Genomic DNA, 26,616 nt, shown 5'->3' on the forward strand with positions numbered 1-26,616 from the left:
TGTTTCTTAAACAGGCGCTCGACGTTCACATGTTCATCCACGTAGACTGCACCCTCTCAAGTCTCCAACTGGGATTCATTACTTTGTCGTATGAACCTTACCAAGCTCCAATTCAATCGTTCTCCTTGGTGCTTCTCAAAAACATTAGGCTATCTGATGCTACTTCCATTTGATCAGCTTCCATGGTCATCTCTAATGGACATCCACCACCTTCAACAGTTCTTCTGACATTTGTCAACAGAATAGCTCTGCACTTTACTTAATGACTCTCTTAACCTTTGACAAGGCAATAGTAAAAAACATGCATTCTTTTTTTTGGGGGGCGGGGGGGGGGGGGGGGAATGACCTAATTTTTCAGTGTCATGATCCAAAAGATTAAAACATCAAAGAATCTAACCATCTCCTTCCACATGCCAGGACAGCCTCCACACGATCAAAACAGAACCCATCGCATTAAACTTGTGAGGTTAAAAGAAGACCATGAATGCTGTACAACAAATCGGTTGAGCAGTGTCCTTAGTTAGTCACAAACCATGAAGTGTGTGATGGAACACCACCCTCCACTTCCCAGTGAAAAATGTAAATTTGCATGCCTGCTTACACCCTTGGGCATGCATCCATGTGCATATGCACAAACCATGAAGTGTGTGATGGAACACCACCCTCCACTTCCCAGTGAAAAATGTAAATTTGCATGCCTGCTTACACCCTTGGGCATGCATCCATGTGCATATGCATGTGTCATAACATGCATGCTTGTGCATGTGTCGCAACATGCAATGTAGTATCAAGATCCACAAACATCCACTTAATAATGAAAGGGCCCAGAGAAAATGTCATTTCGCATGAATGTTTACACCATCAAGCTTGATGCCAGACGACATCGTACAGATTACACGTGCTTCCATGTGCCACAGCGCAGAAACAAAGCACTGAAACAACAAGAGGCCTCATGAAGCTGTGAATGGTTTGATGTCTCTGCATCCAAAGCTATGCTTCCAAGTCGTGGAGGAGGCCAATATCGAAAAACAGATCTTCCCAAAATGTTCTTTGCAGGCAGAGGTCCCCTGACAGTTCCGAGACAAAAGACAAGTCAGGAAATGCAAGGTACCTCCACTGAAGAACATGGCTTCCTATAACCTAAAAGAGACCAGCTAGATTGCCAGAGCATTTACCATGCATGTGAATCATAGCTGTTGTTGCGGTTATCCCCCAATACAAACACATATCCATCAGGTACATACTGCAGAAAGGATTACCGGTGTCCTCAATTCCATGCAGCCAAAACTTTTAACACCAAACTAGCCAAGGACTCAAGTGACACTAGAGTAGCAGAAAAAAATGTGGGCATTTTTCTAATGTCATAATTTAAAAAAGCAAAACCACAGTTTTCTCTGAACTAGAAGGTTAGAATCGACTTTGAGGGCACATAGCTCTTGAGGTCATCAAATCAAAGTAGCAAAACACAAGGACTACGCATATTCATGAAAATAACCCAAACACGTAGCTGAAAACTGGCAAAAAAGACAAACATGCAAACTGCAAGGTTAAGATATTTACCGTTGGATGCATGTCATATGTTGGTGGATCTGCAATAAACTCCTCATCCTGAGCAACACCATTCACAATAAGCTTTCCATCGTGCACCTGCATAAGAAAGCCAATAGTAAAGACAGGATAGGGCAACCCAAAAAAGGAAACACTATCAGCCCATCAAATCTTCTGCGTTGCTCAAACACAGCTCAGTAAATATAAGACTTTATCTAGCCACTGAGTCAGACCTCCACCACATCGCCGGCTCCTGCAACAACCCGCTTTATGAATACGTCTCTTGGGTGAAAACCCCTCTCCTAGAAACACAAAGTGCCAAAAGCTTGGTTAATTCTACACAGAAACCCAAAAGAAAAAGGCAAGGATTACACTTTGGCAAAAATGCTTGCCTGCAGAATTGGAGGAGCTGTGAAAATCACAACTTCGTTAGACTGTGGTCTCCTAAAGTAGTAAGAAACCTGAAAAATCAAAGAACAGACAGTGAGTAATGTCATGCCACAGCAAAATGCAGCCCACTTGGATGCAGGCAGATAGTCTCTCTCAAGAAAAGGTTAGTATGCTTATTGGAATATGTTGGAATTTATGATCAATGTCATGGTCTAAGGTTAAAGCACTCAATAAAATGTAAAAGGACCATGTAATGTGAAGAGAATCCAAGTGAATGTAAGGGTCAAACCCCACTTGAAGTAGGCGAGTTTCAGAAGATTCCATGGAGGCTATATTCTAGGGAGCCATGTGGGGGGAGATGGCCTTGGATGCTCTTGGTGAGATGTAAGCAATGATGTCATTCAAACATGTACTCTTTGGCTATAAAATGGTGGCCCTCCTAATGAGAAAAACACGAATTCTATTGCCCCATTCATGTTGTTATTATGCTGTGATTAAGTCTCCCTAATCATGCTTAACTAGTGCTTAATTACTAGCTTTATGATATGGCTCATTTCCATCCACCATAGCTCATCCATTGAGTATGAGATCAAGCTCATTCATACATTTGTATTCTAACATGGTATCAGAGCAACATTTCATCCCTAGGCCTAGTTATCATCATCATCTACAAGGCATTAAACCATGGTCTTCATTTTCATCAAAATGAAGCTTTCCATTGAAGCTTCAACTACATAACCCTGGTCTTTTGCTGATTGCGGGCTGAATACTCAACCATTTCACAAACTTTTTGGTGCAAAAGAAAGCTAAGTGGCGGCGCTTTTAGCGTGTAGCTGCCCGAGAGTTCAATCGCCAGCATCGCGTCGCCATTACGCCTGCAAATCGGCGCCTTTTTTTTTGCAAAAAACGGCTACAGCAGGAGACATGGTCCATGGTTTACTAATTCCTTTGGTGAGCACTTTAGCAATGATATGAAGCTTATACATATTGAATTTCATGAGCATTGATGCACTGTAGCTGCTGCTTCAAGTCATTCATCAGTTTTCAAAGTGTCTGGAGTGTTGAGGCTCATATCAGTGATTTACTCACTTGTTTTGGATGGTGTTGAGCTCAATAGCTTAGCAAATCACTGCTATTCATTGTGTTCAAAGCATTTTAAGTGAATCATTTGGGAAGACCTTCAATGAAACACTCAAAGTCAACTCTGTTTTAGGGACAGCCTTCATATGAATGGATAAGGTTTGAGCTAATCCAATATGATTTTGTACTTCACTATCATATGGTATTGTGATGATGTAATAATAAACATCACAATTTAAAATCCTCTTCAACATTATCATGACGGAAAGTGATGCAGAATCCTCAAATGAATCATATGTGAAAAAATCATTGAAACCCAAAAGCAAAACTAGAAAACCTAGGATCAAGTCTAGGCCCCGTTATTATCACTATGCAAAGGCTTATGGGTTTGGGGAATTCTTGAGTAATTTCATGCATATATTGTTAGAAGTCATCTCCTGTCTAGATTTATACACCAGGGCCTTTGTTGTGGGTGTGCCCGCCCTTATGAGGTGTTTTATCATTTTTCCCCACTCTCCGTATTTTTCCCCTATTTTTTCCCATTTTTCTGAGGCTTGGGAGGGCTGCCAGGTGATGCCAGGACCACTCTGAGGCTGGCCGACTGCATCTGTAGCAGTCGTGGGCTATCTGAGTGCTGGCCGACTTGTTCTGTGCAGACGTGGGGCACCAGATGCTGGCCGACTGCTGTTTTTCAGCAGTCGTGGACATTTTGTCAGTCATGGGCTTTCCTGATGCTGGCCGACTGCCCTCTAGGGGAGTATATATAGCTCCTCAGCCCCCATGCCTTATTTGTATCATATTCGGGATCTTCTTGTGTATATCAGAGCAGAGTTACACGCCTACATCTCTCTCTTTTTGTGCTGTTTTTTCTGCCTGCGTTTTTGCTCTTGTGTTCCCAGATTTGGTCATCATCTCCGCTGCATATTCTGACATGGTATCAGAGCCTAGGCTCTAGATAGGTCTTGGGATTTGTGTGAGCAAGAGGGGGGCTGTTTTGTGGCTGATTGGTGGACTGTTTTGGACTGTTCGGGAAGAGGAGAAGCAAGAGGAAGGCGGGCTGATTTGCTGGACAGCCACTTGCAGGTATCAGTTCTTCTTTGTTCCCACCCACCCACCCTTTTCAGAGTACATCCCCGCTATGGCAGATCTGTTAGAGATGGCCGAGAGACATGTGAAGATCCCGACACTCCCCACGTTCCCGGTGGACCGTCAGTTGGACGGGAACAACTACGGCATATGGAAGGTGATGATGGAATCCGTTCTGGAGTCCTACGATCTCGCCGATTTCGTCGTTGTTGGTGTTCCACGGCCGGAAGTAGAGGAAGGGGAGTTACCGTCAACCCGAAAGGACCGGGAGGCCCAGACGCAGATGTGGGATCGCGTCAACGCCAGGGTCCGTTCGTTTATTTTCCTCAACTGCACACCGCAGGTAATCAATCATGTCAAGCACATGACGCTGGCCAGAGGTATATGGCAGCATTTGGCCTCACTTTATAACAGGGTATCGCCCATGAAGAGGATTTCCTTGGAAGTACAGATGCGGGTTATGAGCCCTGCAAAGTCGTCGACGATGCGGGAGCATATTAACAAGCTGCAGGCTCTTCAGCAGGAAGTTCTCCAGGCTGGGAAGGAGATATCGTCAGAGGACATGGCCATAACGTTGCTGTCACATTTGCCCTCTTCATACTCAGCATTTTATTCGTCGTTGATTACCAGTGGCAGGCTCAGCACCATCACGTGGGAGGAGCTTGTGCCCATGGTCTTGGACCAAGAGGAACGATTCACGAACCCTCCTCAGGGTGGAGGTTCGGAGGCCTTTACTGGCCAACGGTCGAAAGGCCGTAACACGGGCAAGGGGAAGGCTTCATCGGAGAAGTCTTCTGAGAAGATGTCCGACGCTGACCGCGAGAAACTGAAGGCAGAGAGGACCTGTAATGATTGTGGCGAGAAAGGCCACTACTGGAGGCAGTGTCCCAAGCGGAAGACCGAGAAGGGTGAAGACTCCTCAGCAATCATGAAGACTCCGGCTTTTGTGCACCTGGAGGTGATGGACACCGATGCTTCATTTTCTTCAGGCAGGGAGGAGATTGGAGGACTCTCCGCAACGGATACTCGGGAGTGGATTCTCGATAGCGGTGCTTCCAGGCACATGACTCCTTCCCGTTCCGGTTTACAGGATCTCTGCAGGCTTTCTGGTCATATTCTTACTGGGGATACGTCCACTATCCCAGTTCACAGTGAGGGCAGGATGGAGATAGTTCCCGATGGCAGAGGGGGGAAGCATTCCTCCCAGGTGTTGTATGTTCCGGCACTTGGTTTTCATCTGTTGTCAGTGCATCAGGTTTGCAAGACTGGCGTACGGGTGGAGTTTGATGAGCACTTTGTTGCTCTCCGGGACAAAGCAACAGGCCAAGTGGTTTGGGAAGGTGGAGTGGAGAATGGAGTCTACAGGCTTTCAGCACTCTCTCTCCCAGGTCCTCAAGATTGTGATGAGTGGCAGTATGGTAATAGCTACTCAGGTGTGGATACGCTGCAGGTGCGGGCTTTCCGGGACCAGATGGTGGATAGCTTGCCAGTAGATGGCAGCAGTTGGCAGGAACTTTCCAGTACTGAGGTTGGTAGTTCTTGTGTTCGTGAGTCAGAGGAAGCTGAACAGGTCACTTATGCTCTGATGTCTCGTCGTGTTCGGGACATAGAACTTCCAGTAGTTGAGGATGTTCTTTCCACGGGGACCTTTCGGAAAGCCAGGCAGGTGACAGGTGCTTACTTGCAGAAGGAGGTGGTTTTTCCAGGCTTTGTGGTTCCGGATTCAGAGGGGGTGGTTGACAGGTTTCATCAGGCTTCCAGGACTTGCTTGTGCACCGTAACAGGTGTTGATCCTTGTGAGCAGTGTGATGTCTCTGTGACTCAGAAGCTGTATGGTTCATTGATCTGGTTGATGGACACCGGATTGGACGGGAGCTTCTTGATGAGGCAGTTGAGCTCTTGGTTGCAGATGTCTCTTTGGGAGGCAGGATTGCGTTTCCTGTGGTTTCTGCGACATGCGAAGGATCATGGACTCTTGTACACAGGAGGGGGATTGTTGGATGGAGTCCGACTCCGCGGTTGGAGTGACTCGGTTTGGGGAGGAGATTCGGACACGAGGAGATCTACTTATGGCCCAGGAGCAGTTTTACGGAGCAAGAGGAGGTTACATTGCAGGTTTGGGCTTCCACTGGAGGAACCCATGGTCATCCAGAGGCACTTTGTTCGTGAACAGATTGTTGCTGATGACATCTTGCTGGAGTTCTGTTCGACGGAGGACAGTACGGTGGACCTCTTCACGAAGTCGCTCTCAGGATTTGCTCAGGCGGCACCCCAGCTCCCAGTGGTTGGTCACACAGCCAGGAGCTGAGAGGGGGTGTTAGAAGTCATCTCCTGTCTAGATTTATACACCAGGGCCTTTGTTGTGGGTGTGCCCGCCCTTATGAGGTGTTTTATCATTTTTCCCCACTCTCCGTATTTTTCCCCTATTTTTTCCCATTTTTCTGAGGCTTGGGAGGGCTGCCAGGTGATGCCAGGACCACTCTGAGGCTGGCCGACTGCATCTGTAGCAGTCGTGGGCTATCTGAGTGCTGGCCGACTTGTTCTGTGCAGACGTGGGGCACCAGATGCTGGCCGACTGCTGTTTTTCAGCAGTCGTGGACATTTTGTCAGTCATGGGCTTTCCTGATGCTGGCCGACTGCCCTCTAGGGGAGTATATATAGCTCCTCAGCCCCCATGCCTTATTTGTATCATATTCGGGATCTTCTTGTGTATATCAGAGCAGAGTTACACGCCTACATCTCTCTCTTTTTGTGCTGTTTTTTCTGCCTGCGTTTTTGCTCTTGTGTTCCCAGATTTGGTCATCATCTCCGCTGCATATTCTGACATATATATGGTGAAGGGGGATTCTAGCTTTTAATCTATTGCATTGTTCAGTTCCAATCATGGAGTCAACTTACATATCATCCTCTTTCATCAAGAAATTCAACGGTCATGACTTCCACACTTGGCAAGTCAAAATGAGATTTTTACTAATGAAAGAAGGAGTTTGGGGCATAGTCAATGGCACTATACCTAAACCTGCCACACGAGAAGGAGAAATCTCTTGGCAAACCAAGGATGAGAAAGCATTAGCTCTCATTGCCCTTGGAGTTGAAGATAGTTATATACATTACATTGGTAATGGAACATCTTCACAAATTGCGTGGAATTCACTGGATAAATCTTTTGGTGCTCAAGGCCTCCACAGCAAAATCAGTCTCAAAGTAGACTTTTACAGTCTAGAGTACAAGATTGATGAGACACTTGCATCTCACATCAACACCATGAAGAGCTTGATGGCCCAGCTCGAAGCCATCAATGAACCAGTCAAGGAGAGTGATGCCATAGCCATCCTCCTAAAGTCAATGCCATCCGAGTATGATACACTCATGCCGACCTTAAAGTATATGCAGGATCCCACTTTGGAGGGAATAGAGAGTGTTCTCTTGGAAGAAGAGAAGAAGCTGAAAGGTAGAGTCATTGATCTTGTCTCAAACCAGGCACACCTTGCCAAGAATTGCTACCACAAAGACAAGCCAAAGCGAATATGCACCAAATGTGGAAAGCCAGGTCACCTCGCCGACAAATGTTACACCAACCAGGCAAATATGGTAAGCACTTCGAATGATTCCGCAGAAGCAATCCAAGCATGCAACAATGTTACTACCTCCTTTGATGCAGAGGTAGATGCAGAATGGGCTTTCTAAAGCCAACAATGTTTATGCCCTCTCTTACCCAAATGTTTATGTATGGACACCTCTAACCACCGATGATGTAGGTTATGTGTTTCTATGATGCTCACAATATCTCTCAATAGGCCATGTAGCCCTCAAGGGGGGATTGATGGGGAGTTGGGTCTCCATGACCAACAAATGATGATGATGATGCCCATGGATATGATGATGATGATGCTATGATGATGATGGGGTATGGGAGAGGAATGTTTTCATGTAGGAATGTTTTTCATGTCATTTTCTTTTCGCAATGTAGAAGCTATGCTCCCTATGAGCGATGCTAATTTCTTTTATGTACTGTAGAGCTATACTCCTTATGAGTTAAGCTTTTTCTTTCATGTAATGTTTGGATCAAGGGAGGGCAATATACCATGCCATGATCAAGGGAGGGTATTGGAATATGTTGGAATTTATGATCAATGTCATGGTCTAAGGTTAAAGCACTCAATAAAATGTAAAAGGACCATGTAATGTGAAGAGAATCCAGGTGAATGTAAGGGTCAAACCCCACTTGAAGTAGGCGAGTTTCAGAAGATTCCATGGAGGCTATATTCTAGGGAGCCATGTGGGGGGAGATGGCCTTGGATGCTCTTGGTGAGATGTAAGCAATGATGTCATTCAAACATGTACTCTTTGGCTATAAAATGGTGGCCCTCCTAATGAGAAAAACACGAATTCTATTGCCCCATTCATGTTGTTATTATGCTGTGATTAAGTCTCCCTAATCATGCTTAACTAGTGCTTAATTACTAGCTTTATGATATGGCTCATTTCCATCCACCATAGCTCATCCATTGAGTATGAGATCAAGCTCATTCATACATTTGTATCCTAACAATGCTGTTAAGCTACAACGGGCAAGAAATGAGCCGTGGCATGATAAAAGCAGATAATGTCTCAGGTTTTGCTAGGATACTCAGCAAGCAGACAACAGTTTAAGTAGCACTTCTACCGAAAGGATAGGGCTCGGCAGTCACGACCAGAGCATTTATACAAACTTGGAGGATGCTATATATTGCAGGTACAGCAGGCACAATGAAAAGCAGGACTAACAATGGAGCACGCTGTAATGTAGTCCCATAGCAAGCAACGTGACAAGTTACTCTGAGACACTCTCCAAATCAGCTCTGTGCTACATAGGCTACACATAGGCAATGCCTTGCTAAGTTGCTACCCCTTAAGCATACACCTTTCTCAACACTCCAACAGCCAAGCCAACTTCGTCTTTGCGGAGCCATAAGTCTGTCAAATCCCTCCTTAACACGGCATGTGCCATTCATCTGGCAAGTTCTCAGAGTAAAATCCAGAGAAGAGCAGGAAAGAGTGCCTTAGCATGCCTCCTTCCATCAAATCCCTCCTTAACACAGCATGTGCCATTCATCCCTGTAAGGATGGCAAGTACTTACAAGACCAATGCTGAAGCAGAGAAGACGTCGGACCTGAAGCACGGTCGATGACGAAGGCTCGAGTCGATGTGAGGCAAAGCACTCCAAGGTCATAGTGGCAGCGGAAAAAGGTAACGTCAATGACGATAATGGTGGTGCAGTCTCTGATGACACGGGTGCTGCGTACCTGAAGCACAGAGGGCTGCTGTCCCGAGTGGTGCAAGCTCTGGTGAGGTGCTACGTACCTGAAGCAGAGAGGGCTTCTATCCCAAGGGCTGTGCCAAAACGCACAAGATATGCTGAAGGTAAGCACGGATGTGAGCCTTGATGTATGCGCTGATGTAAGGCTGAGATAAACGCTGATATAAGACCTGAAGTAAGCCTGACGTAAGCACAGATGTGGGCTGATGTATAGCGCGGATGTATGCTGCAGCAAAACGCAGATGACTGCTGAAGCAAAGCGCAGACGTCTGCTGAACCAAAACACAGATGTAAGCTGATGTATAAATGCTGATGTATGCTCTGATGTAGGCAGTAAAACGCAGATATGGTGCAGAAAAAAGCCTGATGTAAGCGCCAAGAACAGCTTGATGTAAGGCTGATGTGAGCCCTGCAGAAGGCGGCCTGGACCAGCAGAGGAAAACGCTGATGTGAGCCCCTGCTGTAGGCGGCCAGATGGTACCTGATATGGCGATGAAGTGGTACATCAATGATGAGGTATAGGCAATGTTATATATAGTGAAAGGGGGGTGCTGGTCGGTCACCATAAAGGTGTAGGCCAGCAGCCAAGACAAAAAACCCCCAAAAATAAAATATAAAATATCCAGAAGGTCCCTTTTTAGGGCTGGAAAAAGTGTTGTTTCTTCACATGACCCCCCTCCGGCCAAGGTAGCCAAGGAGAGACTCTGGCGTTTATGGATCTAGGAGAGCTGTCCCCTCACGTGCCTCCAATGGGACACGGGGGAGTAGACTTGGCGTGATCCTGCAGGCAAGGAGGAGACTCTGGTACCCCGTTCTTCGAATACACCGCACGGCTAGGCCACAGGATCCAAATGCCCGAGGTCGGGGGCAACCCGATAGTAGCAGGACATTGGCAATCTCAGGACTTCTCGCTACATTTTCTCTCAAATTTTTGGAAGAGGCTTTGGGACAGTTTTCGACCTCGAAAGATCACCCTTTTCTTGTGGTTGTTGGCACACAGGAGTTTCACGTGGCACGTGGTTGGCCATTGGCGGTAGACTAGCAGCTTGCCCGAGGTGTGGCCACCCTCAAGACTCTCATAAACATTGTCTTTGGGATTGTCCAAAGGCTCAGTAGGTTTGACAACGGATTCTCCACATTTTCATGAGGACAAGACGTCTACCCGTATCATTTCATGGGGCATTATCGCAGCTCGCTTGGGCCACTGAGGCTCGGGCTAGCCCTTTAGATCTCTCAACTTTGCATTTCGTCAGTACCAATCCCAACCTCATCTACTGATCACTGGACTCTGGATTTGTGCCAGAGATAGGAGATTGGTACCAACATTGCAGCTTGGCACATCTAGAGAGCTCGATGCAATGAAACCATCGAAGGCACCCACACTCCCCCTACGGAGTCCATCTAGAGCATTTGGCTCGACATCATTCATACCCTCCGCAGCCAATGGGGGAAGTTGCAGGGTGGCTCTCACCGTATGCGGTAGCCTTCTTGAGAGCTTGGCGACCTTGCCCTTTTCTCAGATAGAGGTGGTGAGTCCACTTGGCACTACATACCACCTGTGTGGTTATTCCCTTCCTTACCCCTTGTATGGGATAGCCTTCTTCTTATAGAGTGGCCAGCTGGAGGAGAAGTGCATCTTTCTTCCCCTGTTGTTCTTTGGTTCTCACCCCATACATAGAGGTGAGTTTGTATCTAGCCTTTCGAGGCTGTATTCAGCCTTTTGAGGGTGTTTTTTGTTAACTAATAGAAAGATCTTGTTTCAGGAGAAAAAAAAAAGTCTAAGAACGGGCCAATTCAATGTGATAGCCTCATAAATAAGGCAACGCTAGAACTATAGGAGTCCAATAAGCCCCCCATATTTAACATCAAATCTCCACTCCTACAATGTCCTTAAGGACCGCGCATGTTTGAAAACCTGCCCAACCTTCCTCTCTCTCTCTCTCTCTCTCACACACACACACACACACAAAAAACCCAGCAGACCCTTCACTCATCTCTAACTATTGTATCTCTAGGTCACGAAGCCACAGAAGCTGATTAATAGATCTTTTCTCTTTTATGTTCCCCATGACTTGCAACAAAAAGTGACATTTTGAGGGAAAATTACAGAACACCGCTCCCATGAACTGGACCAATGGAACTGAAGTGCAACAATCTCACTAACTCATACTTCTCATCTCCCAGAGTAAGTTGTGTTGGATAATCTGACTAAAGCAGTTCTACAGCTTAGAAGTGGAAAAATGAAGCAACTCAGCCACATCGGATGCTTATGGTCCAAATATCATATTCTATGAGTATAATGAGAAGATACAGAAGGAAGGAAGAAATGCACACCTTCTCAGCAACGATTCGATCTCCCACTTCGAGAGTAGGATACATCGACAATGATGAAATGGATCTGAATTCTGCCACAAACCATCTGAAGAAGAAAGACAGAAGGACAGTGACGACGATGGTCTTGTAGTCCAGCTCGGCTGAAAGACCGATCCAATCGGAGAAACGTTTGAAGAGCCCACCACCACTTGCAGCGATCTCACTGGTGCTGCCAGAATCATCGTCTGCTTCCTGCTTTCTCGCCGTCTCTTCGTTTTCCGGTGTGCTGTCGGAAACTGTCGGAGGTGCATCTCCGTTGTCGGAAGAACCTCTTCTGAGAGTGGATTCATCGCCGGAGGATGACGAAAATCTCTTCGGGCTTCTCGGTTTGCGGGATGAGAAGCGGAAGTGTGGAGAGAGTCTGTGTTCACAGATAGAGGAGAGGACAGGGCTGAGGGAGAAATCCCTGCAGGAGTAGTAGAGCGCACCTACGCGCCATGGCCGCAAGTGCAACATGGGATCACCACTGTAGCAAGCTTCAAGCCGAAGAGGGGGGTGTTAGGGAATGACAGTAGTAAATGCAGGTGGTGGCAATGGCAATGGCAATGGCAATGGCAATGGCAATGGCAATGGCAATGGCAGTGGCAGTGGCAGTGGCAGTGGCAGTGGCAGTGGCAGTGGCAGTGGCAGTGGCAATGGCAGTGGCAGTGGCAATGGCAATGGCAATGGCAATGGCAATGGCAATGGCAATGGCAAATGGCAAATGGCAGTGAAGAAGGAAGGGATACAGAGCAGAAGAATGCTTCAGAAAAAGAAGGGGGAGCCCCAGCATTGGGGCAGATGACAGGCTCCTTCACGAAAGCTCCGCGATGGCGTCGTGAAGGATGCCCAGGCACGGCCAGTCGTTGCTGCTGCTACAGCCAAGTATGCCTTGCCGACGGCAGGGGCAACCCCAGAGCATGGCGAAGAAGAAGTAGAGGAGGCGGCAGCAGAAGAAGAAGAAGAAGAAAGGGGGAAGAAGGACCCCGAGCTTCTCCCTCTGTTGCTTCCTTTCAAAGAGTAAATAGAATTAGGGTTTCGCGCAGACAAGTTAGAATTTTCCTGAGAGCGTCTGTTGCCAGTCCTGTTTCTGCGCAGAGAAGAATGAGGGCCTCGCCCAGAGGTCGACAGAGACGAGCTAACGTTTATCTCGGAGATTCCGCTGCTGATTCTGCGCGCAGAAGGATTAGGGATCCACCCAGAGCTCCGCTGAGACGATTTAGGGCTCCCGGCAGAGTCCCGCAGGGACGAGTTGGGATTCGATGCAGAGCTACAGAAGCTTTCGGGAGGGCAGGAGGGATGGGAAAGGTCCAGGAAAGGAGAAGAGATAGATGAGCTTGGAGAAGGCATTCTAGCAGAGAAGAGCTGGGAGAAGAAAAACCTCAGAGGGGCGCCATAGCCAAGTGCTTCACTTTTGCTGCTACGTCTTTATAGATGACCGGTCTTGCTTGAGGAGGAAGTAGCCTCTCCCAAGTCTCTTCGCACGTGTACTCGGGTCGAGAGAGAGAGAGAGAGAGAGAGAGAGAGAGAGAGAGAGAGGGGGGGGGGGGGGGGCCGGGGGGGGCCGGGGGGGGGGGGGGGGGGGCCGGGGGCTTTGCAAACTAGCAAAGCCTTAATTAATTAGATGGTGGTTATTAAGGGGGCTGATATGTAAGACTTTAATCTAGCAAACCCACATTCTCCACAAAGTGGGCTGAGCCTACCCTTCCTCGAACCTCCAAACTATATCCCGAATCTCCAAATTCTTGCCATGTGACAGCTTCGTGAAACACTATAATATAGAGATATAGAGAAGAGATATAAAGACATAGAGAAGCACGTTCTCTCACCGATTTGCTTACCCACTTCATATTCTTGTTCTCATGGACTCTACTCATTTTGGCATTCTTGGCCTCTACTCCACCAAGAAAAGCTCTATGCTTGTTTCATCAATCAAGAATATATCTTCAATCTCAGAGTATTGCAACTAACAAAATTGATTGACTGCTATTGGCCACCTTTGGCTCCAAACACTAGCATTTTTCTTGACTAACAAATTATTGAATGGTTCCTTGTCATTGGAGTTTAACCCTTATTCTCATTTGGATTTGCCATGATCCTAAAATGTAGCAAGAATCTCCAAGATTGCTACATGAATAAATGGGGTTGTGATCGAAAATTACTCCTAAGCTAAAATTGCATTGACTACAAGCAATAACCTTGCATAGAATGACAATATCTTTTGAGTTGATAATGGTCACTAATGAGGATGGAAAAATGCTCCTGAAATAAAATTGCATTGACTATACAAATAATAAACCTTGCACAGAATGACAATATATTTTGCACTGATATTGGTCACACTGAAAGTGATCTGAACTCCATGCTTGCAATAAAATAGTTGGCTTTCTAGTTGTATTATTTTCAATGCTTACCACTAAGGTTGTTATGAGTGAATGAGACATTGTCATTACATTTATTTTGGTAATGTCCCTGTGAGTAATATGTAGATTAATGTGACTTGCAAGCTTCTAGATTTGTCTTAAATCTCATCAAGATTGACTTATAAGAGCACCTCTACAATTAGCACACTCCTTGTGGGTGTTTTGGATTTTGTTGATATGGCAAAAATTTGACCAACTCAAATGGGAGGGAACACTTTTTAGATGTTGCCATGTGTATAAAAGACATGCAAATTACACCAAAATTTATCTTGATTTATTCAGGAAAAGTGACATAATAAAGTAGTGGTAGTCATTGATCATATCAAGGAAAAAGAAGAGAATTGTGCAACCAAATTTGATGCAATATTCATATCTACCAACATTAAGATAACAAATTTAATAGTAGTGACACCATTGATAATATCACTCACCATTGACCTTTCCATATGGCCACATGTATAAAACTCGAGAGGACTTGGAGTAATTGCCTTTGCCTTTGAAACAATATGCACTAAAAGTTATTAGAGTTTTAACAATAAATTTTTTCTAGTTAAAGCATGCATAAAATATAAGTTTTTTTTATGCTTGATTTTCATGATTGTTTGGTTGAAAACTGTAAGTCCACAATGGCTTTGAATGGTGGGGATACTAGTGAGTAGTAAGGGTGATAAAGAGAGACAAGGTTATTATGAGCAGAATTAGGTCAAAGAATGCCAGAGAATAGATCATGATCGCGTTGCATCACTCTCAATGTTAACCATCACACTTCATGTTACACTTAATGTTGACCATTTCTATTTTGAGGTGGACTAAAAGGTCATTAATGGTGAGCATCGCCCTTAAAGGTGATCATCTCTATTTTGTGCTCTTCTAAAACAAGTATTGTGGGCATGTAGATAGATATTTGAGTATAATAAACAAGGCGGAGTGCATGAGGGTGTAGGGGTTTCTTTCAAAGTTATTAACTTTTGCTTGTTGATAGACACTTAAGAAATTTCAGAGTTTAATCATTGATGTGATGATCATACAATGTAGAATAAATAAGAGCACATATTTGAAACCACAAGAAGAGAAAATGCTGGAGGTATAGTGGTGCCAAATTTGCTATTCATAATCAAGGGCATAGAAATTTAAAAAACAAAAGAGAAAATGGTCAAGATTAAGTTAGAGATTTTTATGGTGGAAGTTTAATCAAGGGAGAGGATGAGATATAGACAATCAGGTTGGAGTACAATTAATTAGCCCTGGGGACTACATCTCTTTTAAAGATCATAATCTCCTAAGCATGTGTAGATTAAAAAAAGAATAATTTTAATAAGAGAAAATATCTAAGTAGCAAATCCTATAACTTCCTACCAAATCACTTTTATAATATCTTATTTGCCATAAATTTCCATAGGGAGTAATTTGACCCAACAAATTTATCCTCTTTGTAAAGAACACCAAACAAATCATTTGACGAGTTGTTGGGGGCTATACCTGACTACTTGAGAATTTGAGAATGAAAGATGCTAAAAGAAAGCTTGAATTGATGTTGTCAGCAATAGTAGCAACAACTACTATATTCTGTCAAGCTGCTAGAAATTATCAATTGGATAGTTTCTGATCAGATGATTGCAGAGGAAGAATCATCGATTAGATGCCTATATCACCAATTGGAGAAAGTAAAATCAGGCAATTGGAGAAAAGAAAATCGGGCAATTAAAAGATGCAAAATCTTTGATTGAAAAAGTAGAATCAACCGATAGGATTTTGAAATTAGGAAATTAGAATAAACAGGAATCGAACAATTAAAAAGTTACAATCATTATATTGCACTTAAGAGAGATTATAGAATGGAGAGTGATCGCCCACAATCGGTTGATTGCACTTAAGGAGAGATTACAGAATGGAGAACAATCATACCCATAGGAAAAGACGATTACAAAATGAAGATTGCACTTAAGAGAGATTGCAGAATGATCTCCCTTTGGAAAGTACATTCGAGCAATTAAAAAAATACAATTGATCGATTGCAGAAGAGAGATTGTAGAATGGAGAGTGATCGCCCATTCACACAACTGTACTTCACAAGACTATATGATATAGTCTTTTTTATTAAGCTGCAGTTAGCTGTATGAGATTCGACTAAGTGAAAGTTGCTACCCATGAATGAATGACTGTGTGTGCTATTTTCTCATAGAGGATGGGAAAAAAGAGAGTTATGAAAGCTCCACCCAACAGAGCAATCTTTAGCAACCACCAAAGTTGTAAGCAACTTGCACCACTTGATGGAAACACCTACTATGGAGAGCTACACAAACACAGAACTACCTATAAACAAGCTATGGAAGCTTGAATCAATTTGAAGCAAGGAAAAAAAAAAGGTATGGAGAACTTTGCATTGATACCACTTTTAGGTAGGATCGAATCCCTGTCCTCTTTTTGTCTTTGGATTTCCTTTTAGTCGATCATGTTAACTCTATAAGGTGCCTTACATTACCTCTATATTATAGTCTTTGGGTCTAGAGTTTGGTAGTCTAGGTTATAGTCCTTATAGGAAATAATCCAAAAGCTTAGAAAGAAACAATTAATGTGAGGACTAGTGGATGTAGATAAATCTTGTTAACTAACATCATAAAAGTCTTTTCCTTTTTTTTGCATAGCTCTCTTAGCCTATGTATGACTAAGAGTAGAGGACTAATATTTCCTCTCATTTGACTCTTAAGACACATCTCTTTACTTTTAATGTCCACATAGAATGTGTGCCATACTCCATCTTAGGATTGTATCCATATTTCAATATCCCCATGGAATGTGTCATAGTCAATCTGAGGATTGTATTGGTATCTCTAGGTAATACCTAAAATGATGTCTATCTCTCCCTATGGAAATTTATGGCAAATAAGATATTGTAAAACAAGACGTGATATGGGGAGTCCAGGAGGTAAGTCATTGAGAAAACAGTCAGAGAATTTGGAAATGAAAGAGTCATGGGATGTATTCCTAGGAGGTGGTTGTTGAGTACTAAGCTGGTTAACCAAAATTAAAAAAGTTTTCTCCCTCTTCCTCAAAGCCCTTTTTGCCTGAGTATGGCTCAAAAGTGGTTGATCCTTTCAGGCACTTTTTCTATAGATTGCATTTGAATGAGAGAATTCCAAAATTTTTCAATATAGGGAGTATCCCACCAATGCTATCAGGCTATAGCCTTGTACTAAGGAGGTAGAAAATGTTTCTTAATTTGGTGCTGAAAATTCTCCCAACAAGCACGAGGTTTATGCCGCCCATTCTTGGTAGCATTCCACCATAAAGAGCAGCATTCTGAATCAGGTGATTCGCAGCATACTTGACCTTGTCTTTCTCGAAAAATTTATCTCCCGAAAAATAGTCATCTAATTGGCTAAGCCAAGCCAAAAGAGTGCGCGCATCCTTCTTTCCATCAAAATTCTAAAAAGAAAAAGCTATGCGACTACTGCGAGATTCTTTTCGAGCCATTTGAGCATCTAAAGTTGCTTCCATGTTTCGAAGAATAGAATCTTCATCACTATCGCCTTCAGTGTCATGCTTATGCCTCTTGCGTGATTTCAATTAGTATTCTAATGCAAGTTTATGAGTTCGTTCATCGACCAAGTGTGCTTGTAAAGCTGTGAGTTGCTCTTGTTCAAATAGACGGAAGTGTAGGTAGATCAACCATGAATGCTAAAAAGAAATAAAGATAGGAAAAAAGTTAGAAATACTCATATTATTTTTCGTTCATGTTAATGATTTTGAAGATCTTGAATCCTGTGGCGATTAGAAGAGTGGTGTGGCCATCTAACGCAATCACCAAAGTGCTTAGACTCGAAGCATCGGAAAGTCGTCTGGTAGAAAAAAATATTGAGAATCGAGAGTGAATTTAAGCTTCGAGAAGGCGTAAAATAACCAAATTTGAGAATCCCACAACTTTGAACTACTGTAATTTTTTGAGCTGAACCAGAATAAGAAACTGAAAATATTTTCAGTATTAAGCCGGGCCAAATTTTGACGAATTTAGGCTGATTTTGATAAAGTTTTGGCTTAAAGAAGCTTTGCGTATGAATCTCCTCTTATCTTTTTAGACCTCTTTGAGTAAAGCAAATATATAATTTTTCTCCACTTCTGCAGAGCTTCCTCCACCATTGCAAGTTCAAATCCTTGGATCTTCCATAGAACCTCTCAGACAAGGTACATGAATTATGCAAGAGGACATGCTGAATCCATCTGACGGAATAGATGTTTGATTCGGTTGCAGAATTGAGAGTTGAATTTCCAAGCAAAGAAAGATGTGCCGCATGTTGGCCTGACGGGCGGGGATTAGCGAGCTGTGTAGTAGAGAGCTTAAGCCTGTTTAAGCTTTGTCTTAAGCTTTATCGTAAGCTTAATATTATAATTTGTTTTAAGCTTTGGGTAAAGCTTTTATCCCTTGGATATGAACTTACGTGACTTGAAAAAGAGACCTCAAGCAAGCCTTCAATTCCCTTGAGATTTTCTAAATCTTTCCTCTTTCACAGAAACCAGAAAGTTGCATGTACCTTCTTTGTTTGATTTTTCTCAATATTTTTCACCTTCTCTCCCCCCTTTGCTTTGATACCACTGAAACCACTAGGATCATGGGGAGACACACCGTCCAACCAAATACCAACTGGTTCATTACTTCAATCAAATTACCATAACCGAAAAATGAAATCATAAAAGCGTAACATAGCATAAAAACACAAGAGAGAATCATTGGGTGCAATCTATCCCCCCTCAAGAAGTGTCTATCATTGGGTGCCATCTATCCCCCCCTCAAGAAGTGTCGGCTTCCTTCCACTTCTTGTGTATTTATGCTTTATTAATAAAAAATAACCCATAAGCTAAAAAATAGATGCACGCTTATGCATGGGCTTGCTCTTTACAAAAATGGGGGTTGCTTTTAACACAAGCTTAGGTAAAGTGTTCCTATCTAAACACTAAAGGATAATTACAAAATGAACCCCAAGGGCTAATTCACGTGCAAATAAATAATTCCACGCCCAATATAACAAAAGTGGGCGGCTCAATAGGTCTATGTCCAAACACATCAAAATGGGGCGGCCAAATACAAAACTCGTAGTAGACACTACGGTCCGAACACATCAAAATGGGGCGGCCAAATACAAAATCTCGTAGTAGGCACTACAGCAAAAATATCAAAATGAGAACCATCCCGGTAATATCTCGCACCATATCGCGGCCATCATGTCCCAACCAATCCGGCTTTACGAGCACAAGGCTCGTCAATCTCACTAACCTACAAGGTTGTCCATTCAAACACACTACAAGTTAGCAACACATGCTACAAGTCCACGACAGCACATAAGTAATAAATCCAATACTTAGTTCTAGCTATTCCTAATTTCATATGTTACACATGGAATATTTGAAATCACAGTGGTAATTAGGCATCCCCAATTAACCACAGAAGGATGGACGAACAAATTTATCCACTTTGTAAAGAACACCAAACAAATCATTTGACGAGTTGTTGGGGGCTATACCTGACTACTTGAGAATTTGAGAATGAAAGATGCTAAAAGAAAGCTTAAATTGATGTTGTCAGCAATAGTAGCAACTACATATTCTGTCAAGCTGCTAGAAATTATCAATTGGATCGCTAATTAGAGTTTCTGATCAGATGATTGCAGAGGAAGAATCATCGATTGGATGCCTATATCACCAATTGGAGAAAGTAAAATAGGGCAAATCGGGCAATTAAAAGATGCAAAATCTTTGATTGAAAAAGTAGAATCAACTGATAGGAAATTAGAATAAACAGAAATCGAACGATTAAAAAGTTACAATCATTATATTGCACTTAAGAGAGATTATAGAATGGAGAGTGATCGCCCACAATCGGTTGATTACACTTAAGGAGAGATTACAGAACGGAGAGCGATCATACCCATAGGAAAAGACGATTACAGAATGAAGAGTGCACTTAAGAGAGATTACAGAATGATCTCCTTTTGGAAAGTACAATTGATCGATTGCACAAGAGAGATTGTAGAATGGAGAGTGATCAGCCATTCACACAACTGTACTTCACAAGACTATATGATATAGTCTTTTTTATTAAGCTGCAATGAGATCCGACTAAGTGAAAGTTGCTACCCATGAATGAATGACTGTGTGTGCTATTTTCTCATAGAGGATGGGAAAATAGAGAGTTATGAAAGCTCCAGCCAACAGAGCAAGTTGCTACCCATGAATGAATGACTGTGTGTGCTATTTTCTCATAGAGGATGGGAAAATAGAGAGTTATGAAAGCTCCAGCCAACAGAGCAATCTTTAGCAAACACCAAAGTTGTAAGCAACTTGCACCACTTGATGGAAACACCTACTATGGAGAGCTACACAAACACAGAACTACCTATAAACAAGCTATGGAAACTTGAATCAATTTGAAGCAAGGAAAAAAAAAGGTATGGAGAACTTTGCTTTGATACGGATCAAATCCCTTTCCTCTTTTTGTCTTTGGATTTCCTTTTAGTCGATCATGTTAACTCTATAAGGTGCCTTACATTACCTCTATATTATAGTCTTCGGGTCTAGAGTTTGGTAGTCTAGGTTATAGTCCTTATAGGAAATAATCCAAAAACTTAGAAAGAAACAATTAGTGTGAGGACTAGTGGATGTAGATAAATCTTGTTAACTAACATCATAAAAGTCTTTTCCTTTTTTCGCATAGCTCTCTTAGCCTATGTATGACTAAGAGTAGAGGACTAATATTTCCTCTCATTTGACTCTTAAGACACATCTCTTTACTTTTAATGTCCACATAGAATGTGTGCCATACTCAATCTTAGGATTGTATCCATATTTCAATATCCACATGGAATGTGTCATAGTCAATCTGAGGATTGTATTGGTATCTCTAGGTAATACCTAAAATGATGTCTATCTCTTTTCATGAAGGTGCTACTAGGAAATCTCTCACGGTTTGTCCGTCCATCCTTCTGTGGTTAATTGGGGACGCCTAATTACTACTGTGATTCCAAATATTCCGTGTGTAACATATGAAATTAGGGATAGCTGGAACTAAGTATTGGATTTATTACTTATGTGCTGTCGTGGACTTGTAGCATGTGTTGCTAACTTGTAGTGTGTTTGAATGGACAACCTTGTAGGTTGGTGAGATTGACGGGCCTTGTGCTCGTAAGCCGGATTGGTTGGGACATGATGGCCGCGATATGGTGCGAGATATTATCGGGATGGTTCTCATTTTGATATTTTTGCCGTAGTGTCTACTACAAGATTTTGTATTTGGCCGCCCCATTTTGATTTGTTTGGGCGTAGACCTATTGAACCGCCCACTTTTGTTATACTAGGCGTGGAATTATTTATTTGCACGTGAATTAGCCCTTGGGGTTCATTTTGTAATTATCCTTTAGTGTTTAGATAGGAACACTTTACCTAAGCTTGTGTTAAAAGCAACCCCTATTTTTGTAAAGAGCAAGCCCATGCATAAGCGTGCATCTATTTTTTAGCTTATGGGTTATTTTTTATTAATAAAGCATAAATACACAAGAAGTGGAAGGAAGCCGACACTTCTTGAGGGGGGGATAGATGGCACCCAATGATAGACACTTCTTGAGGGGGGATAGATTGCACCCAATGATTCTCTCTTGTGTTTTTATGCTATGTTATGCTTTTATGATTATTTATTCATTTTTCAGTTATGGTAATTTGATTGAAGTAATGAACCAGTTGGTATTTGGTTGGACGGTGTGTCTCCCCATGATCCTAGTGGTTTCAGTGGTATCAAAGCAAAGGGGGGAGAGAAGGTGAAAAATATTGAGAAAAATCAAACAAAGAAGGTACATGCAACTTTTTGGTTTCTGTGAAAGAGGAAAATTTTAGAAAATCTCAAGGGAATTGAAGGCTTGCTTGAGGTCTCTTTTTCAAGTCACGTCAAGTTCATATCCAAGGGATAAAAGCTTTACCCAAAGCTTAAAACAAATTATAATATTAAGCTTAAGACAAATTATAATATTAAGCTTAAAACAAATTATAATATTAAGCTTAAGCAAAGCTTAAGACAAAGCTTAAGCTCTCTACTACATAGCTCACTAATCCCCGTCCGTGAGGCCAGCATGCGGCACATCTTTCTTTGCTTGGAAATTAATTCTCCAACCGAATCAAACATCTATTCCGTCAAATTCAGCATGTCCTCTTGCATAATTCATGTACCTTGTCTGAGAGGTTCTATGGAAGATCCAAGGATTTGAACTTGCAACGGTGGAGGAAGCTCTACAGAAATCAAGGGTGGAGAAAAATTACATATTTGCTTTACTCAAAAAGGTCTAAAAAGATAAGAGGAGATTCATACGCAAAGCTTCTTTAAGCCAAAACTTTATCAAAATCAGCCCGAATTCGTCCAAATTTGGGCCAGCTTAATACTGAAAATATTTTCAATTTCTTATTCTGGTTCGGCTCAAAAAATTACAGTAGTTCAAAGTTACGGAATTCTCAAATTTGGTTATTTTACGCCTTCCCGAAGCTTAAATCCACTCTCGATTCTCAATATTTTTTCTACCAGACGACTTTCCGATGCTTCGAGACTACTTCAAGCACTTTGGTGATTGCGTTGGATGGCCACACCACTCTTCTAATCGCCACAAGATTCAAGATCTTCAAAATCATTAACACAAACAAAAAATAATATAAGTATTTCTAACTTTTTCCTATCTTTATTTCTTTTTAGCATTCATGGCTGATCTACCTACACTTCCGTCTATTTGAACAAGAGCAACTCACAGCTTTACAAGCACACTTGGTCGATGAACGAACTCATAAACTTGCATTAGAATACTAATTGAAATCACGTAAGAGGCATAAGCATGACACTGAAGGCGATAGTGATGAAGATTCTATTCTTCGAACCATGAAAGCAACTTTAGATGCTCAAATGGCTCGAAAAGAATCTCGCAGTAGTCGCATAGCTTTTTCTTTTCAGAACTTTGATGGAAAGAAGGACGCGCGCACTCTTTTGGCTTGGCTTAGCCGATTAGATGACTATTTTTCGGAAGATAAATTTTTCGAGAAAGACAAGGTCAAGTGTGCTACGAATCACTTGATTCAGAATGCTGCTCTTTATGGTGGAATGCTACCAAGAATGGGCGGCATAAACCTCGTACTTGGGAGGATTTTCAGCACGAAATTAAGAAACATTTTCTACCTCCTTAGTACAAGGCTATAGCCTGACAGCATTGGTGGGATACTCTGAGGAAATTGAAAGGAGAGGACGTCCAAACCTATATTGAAAAATTTTGGAATTCTCTCATTCAAATGCAATCTATAGAAAAAGTGCATGAAAGGATCAACCACTTTTGAGCCATACTCAGGCAAAAAGGGCTTTGAGGAAGAGGGAGAAAACTTTTTTAATTTTGGTTAACCAGCTTAGTACTCAACAACCACCTCCTAGGAATACATCCCATGACTCTTTCATTTCCAAATTCTCTGACTGTTTTCTCAATGAGTTACCTCCTCGACTCCCCATATCACATCCTGTTTTACAATATCTTATTTGCCATAAATTTCCATAGGGAGTAATTTGACCCAACAAATTTATCCACTTTGTAAAGAACAACAAACAAATCATTTGACGAGTTGTTGGGGGCTATACCTGACTACTTGAGAATTTGAGAATGAAAGATGCTAAAAGAAAGCTTGAATTGATGTTGTCAGCAATAGTAGCAACTACATATTCTGTCAAGCTGCTAGAAATTATCAATTGGATCTCTAATTAGAGTTTCTGATCAGATGATTGCAGAGGAAGAATCATCGATTGGATGCCTATATCACCAATTGGAGAAAGTAAAATAGGGCAAATCGGGAAATTAAAAGATGCAAAATCTTTGATTGAAAATGTAGAATCAACGGATAGGATTTTGAAATCAGGAAATTAGAATAAACAGGAATCGAACGATTAAAAAGTTACAATCATTATATTGCACTTAAGAGAGATTATAGAATGGAGAGTGATCACCCACGATCGGTTGATTGCACTTAAGGAGAGATTACAGAATGGAGAGCGATCATACCCACAGATAAAGACGATTACAGAATGAAGATTGCACTTAAGAGAGATTGCAGAATGATCTCCCTTTGGAAAGTATGTTCGAGCAATTAAAAAAGTACAATTGATCGATTGCACAAGAGAGATTGTAGAATGGAGAGTGATCGCCCATTCACACAACTGTACCTCACAAGACTATATGATATAGTCTTTTTTATTAAGCTGCAGTCAGCTGTATGAGATCCGACTAAGTGAAAGTTGCTACCCATGAATGAATGACTGTGTGTGCTATTTTCTCATAGAGGATGGGAAAATAGAGAGTTATGAAAGCTCCACCCAACAGAGGAATCTTTAGCAAACACCAAAGTTGTAAGCAACTTGCACCACTTGATGGAAACACCTACTATGGAGAGCTACACAAACACAGAACTACCTATAAACAAGCTATGGAAGCTTGAATCAATTTGAAGCGAGGAAAAAAAAAAGGTATGGAGAACTTTGCTTTGATACCACTGTTAGGTAGGATCGAATCCCTTTCCTCTTTTTGTCTTTGGATTTCCTTTTAGTCGATCATTTTAACTCTATAAGGTGCCTTACATTACCTCTATATTATAGTCTTCGGGTCTAGAGTTTGGTAGTCTAGGTTATAGTCCTTATAGGAAATAATCCAAAAACTTAGAAAGAAACAATTAATGTGAGGACTAGTGGATGTAGATAAATCTTGTTAACTAACATCATAAAAGTCTTTTCCTTTTTTCGCATAGCTCTCTTAGCCTATGTATGACTAAGAGTAGAGGACTAATATTTCCTCTCATTTGACTCTTAAGACACATCTCTTTACTTTTAATGTCCACATAGAATGTGTGCCATACTCAATCTTAGGATTGTATCCATATTTCAATATCCACATGGAATGTGTCATAGTCAATCTGAGGATTGTATTGGTATCTCTAGGTAATACCTAAAATGATGTCTATCTCTTTTCATGAAGGTGCTACTAGGAAATCTCTCACGGTTTGTCCGTCCATCCTTCTGTGGTTAATTGGGGACGCCTAATTACCACTGTGATTCCAAATATTCCATGTGTAACATATGAAATTAGGGATAGCTGGAACTAAGTATTGGATTTATTACTTATGTGCTGTCGTGGACTTGTAGCATGTGTTGCTAACTTGTAGTGTGTTTGAATGGACAACCTTGTAGGTTGGTGAGATTGATGGGCCTTTTGTTGCTCGTAAGCCGGATTGGTTGGGACATGATGGCCGCGATATGGTGCGAGATATTACCGGGATGGTTCTCATTTTGATATTTTTGCTGTAGTGCCTACTACGAGATTTTGTATTTGGCCGCCCCATTTTGATGTGTTCGGTCGTAGACCTATTGAGCCGCCCACTTTTGTTATATTAGGCGTGGAATTATTTATTTACACGTGAATTAGCCCTTGGGATTCATTTTGTAATTATCCTTTAGTGTTTAGATAGGAACACTTTACCTAAGCTTGTGTGAAAAGCAACCCCCATTTTTGTAAAGAGCAAGCCCATGCATAAGCGTGCATCTATTTTTTAGCTTATGGGTTATTTTTATTAATAAAATACACAAGAAGTGGAAGGAAGCCGACACTTCTTGAGGGGGGGATAGATTGCACCCAATGATAGACACTTCTTGAGGGGGGATAGATTGCACCCAATGATTCTCTCTTGTGTTTTTATGCTATGTTATGCTTTTATGATTATTTATTCATTTTTCGGTTATGGTAATTTGATTGAAGTAATGAACCAGTTGGTATTTGGTTGGACGGTGTGTCTCCCCATGATCCTAGTGATTTCAGTGGTATCAGAGCAAAGGGGGGAGAGAAGGTGAAAAATATTGAGAAAAATCAAACAAAGAAGGTACATGCAACTTTTTGGTTTCTGTGAAAGAGGAAAGATTTAGAAAATCTCAAAGGGAATTGAAGGCTTGCTTGAGGTCTCTTTTTCAAGTCACGTCAAGTTCATATCCAAGGGATAAAAGCTTTACCCAAAGCTTAAAACAAATATAATATTAAGCTTACGATAAAGCTTAAGACAAAGCTTAAACAAGCTTAAGCTCTCTACTACACAGCTCGCTAATCCCCGCCCGTCAGGCCAACATGCGGCACATCTTTCTTTGCTTGGAAATTCAGCTCTCAATTCTGCAACCGAATCAAACATCTATTCCGTTAGATGGATTCAGCATGTTCTCTTGCATAATTCATGTACCTTGTCTGAGAGGTTCTATGGAAGATCCAAGGATTTGAACTTGCAACAGTGGAGGAAGCTCTGCAGAAATCAAGGGTGGAGAAAAATTACATATTTGCTTTACTCAAAAAAATCTAAAAAGATAAGAGGAGATTCATATGCAAAGCTTCTTTAAGCCAAAACTT

The 26,616-nt window shown here is 42.1% G+C and overlaps 1 protein-coding gene across 2 annotated transcripts; it reads right to left on the reverse strand.

The window, feature by feature from the left end:
• Window positions 1–812: 812 nt before the first annotated feature.
• LOC147640465 (chloroplast processing peptidase-like) lies at window positions 813–13,196 on the reverse strand. 2 transcript variants are annotated; one of them, XM_086780952.1, is made up of 7 exons: window positions 11,921–12,042; window positions 11,739–11,823; window positions 1,941–2,009; window positions 1,782–1,850; window positions 1,561–1,647; window positions 1,176–1,243; window positions 813–1,067 (listed from the first exon to the last, which is right to left on the reverse strand). In XM_086780952.1, exons 2-7 carry the CDS (start codon window positions 11,781–11,783, stop codon window positions 893–895), a joined length of 513 nt encoding a protein of 170 aa, XP_086637078.1. In that variant the 5' UTR covers window positions 11,784–11,823; window positions 11,921–12,042; the 3' UTR covers window positions 813–892. The 2 variants fall into 2 exon arrangements, with proteins under 2 accessions (XP_086637078.1, XP_086637069.1); XM_086780943.1 differs by having other exon boundaries at window positions 11,739–13,196.
• Window positions 13,197–26,616: the final 13,420 nt, after the last annotated feature.

Source organism: Cibotium barometz, chromosome 3 (assembly GCF_041138505.1).
Source record: "Cibotium barometz isolate CiBa-2024 chromosome 3, ASM4113850v1, whole genome shotgun sequence".
Classification (NCBI taxonomy): domain Eukaryota; kingdom Viridiplantae; phylum Streptophyta; class Polypodiopsida; order Cyatheales; family Cibotiaceae; genus Cibotium; species Cibotium barometz.

Excerpts from the sequence above, each read along its gene's own strand:
- LOC147640465 (XM_086780943.1), bottom strand. The coding sequence starts at position 12,233 with ATGTTGCACTTGCGGCCATGGCGCGTAGGTGCGCTCTACTACTCCTGC. Across the intron at positions 1,648-1,781 it reads GAGCCGGCGATGTGGTGGAG|GTGCACGATGGAAAGCTTAT; the intron begins GTCTGACTCAGT and ends TTTCTTATGCAG. Across the intron at positions 1,244-1,560 it reads CATATGACATGCATCCAACG|TATGTACCTGATGGATATGT; the intron begins GTAAATATCTTA and ends TCCTTTCTGCAG.